The 1,208-nt window shown below is 37.0% G+C and overlaps 1 protein-coding gene across 1 annotated transcript in view; it reads right to left on the bottom strand.

Moving 5' to 3' along the window:
- The window catches only part of GRAMD1C (GRAM domain containing 1C), a 143,495-nt gene that overhangs the window by 108,690 nt on the left and 33,597 nt on the right, over window positions 1-1,208 (bottom strand). The window contains 1 exon segment of the mRNA XM_012652215.1: window positions 1-59. This exon segment is cut by the window's left edge and continues 14 nt beyond it. Coding sequence (XP_012507669.1) covers window positions 1-59 — 59 coding nt within the window.

Consider the following 1,208-nt stretch of genomic DNA (forward strand, 5'->3'; position numbering starts at 1 on the left):
AGATGTGTGAATTGTCTTTTGTATTCCTCATTCCTGTCTTTATAGGTGGAACCTGAAGTCTGCAACAATAAAAAGATTAAATTTCTGTTTAATTGTAATGGTAGTATCTTAGAAAACAAATTTAAAATCATACGCTTTCTATGCAATATTTTGCTTGTTCTTATATGAAAAAATCCACATAAACATTTTTTTAATAGATTTAGCGGGCACATAAACATTTCAAAAACCACCAAAAAGAAACAAAGGATTCTACCTTCAGCATGATGAGGTAAGGAGTTTGGCAGTCAGTCCTCTGTAAAAACAAATATATAGCTGGAAAAAGACTGTTCAAAACAATCATATTAAATGATTGTTAACTGACTAAAGGCATACAATAAACTGAGAAGTATTTGTTCAAGAAAATCTACTGAACTTGAGTAAGGATGTTGGAAGACTGAGGCACTCTCTCCTGGTCCTGCTCCCATTACTCTTCCTCCTCCACCAGTTAAGTCAGTGTAGTGGTTCTACAAGGGTGAAATAGACCATGAAAACTAACTGCTATGTTGACAGAGACTGGTGAGCTGATTTGGAATGGAAAGCAGAAAATCTATGCCCAGAAGTGAAAGGTAAAACCCTGAAGCTATCCAGGCAATTGTGAGGATACAGTTCCAACTGGAGCAAGCAGATTGGCAGATTAGGAAGAGACTTAAGAGAGAGATCTTGAAGAAGAGCCAGCCACAACGAGCTTGATAAACTCTCCACGTATTCCTGGCTGGACAGAAGCTGCATAGCACAGACTAGAGAGAGCCCACGCTATCTACTCATGCCTGGTTAGAGACATAGGAAGTATCAAGAGAACATTCAAACTGGGACAAACTTGAAAATAGCCAATACTTTGAATATATTCCCCAATCTACATATAGACCTGTCAGTAGAAGGGAAAAATCTTATTAGCTCTATGTATTTGAGCATTTCATGGAGCAATCACTGGCTGATATAAGGGGTGACTCCTAGGAATCCAGCCTTCAAAATAAAAATAGTAACAACAATAATAATAAACTGAGCAGAGATGTTAGTTCCCACATGTTACAGAACAAGACAAACATTTCACAGATTTACTTTATACAAGTTATTAAACAAACCAACAAAAATCAGCAATGACAAATGTTGGCAGCAAGGGGAAAGCAATCAGAAACCAGAGATGCTACAATATATTACCTAAATTGTCC

This window comes from Propithecus coquereli, unplaced genomic scaffold, assembly GCF_000956105.1.
Source record: "Propithecus coquereli isolate 6110/MARCELLA unplaced genomic scaffold, Pcoq_1.0 Scaffold386, whole genome shotgun sequence".
NCBI lineage: Eukaryota > Metazoa > Chordata > Mammalia > Primates > Indriidae > Propithecus > Propithecus coquereli.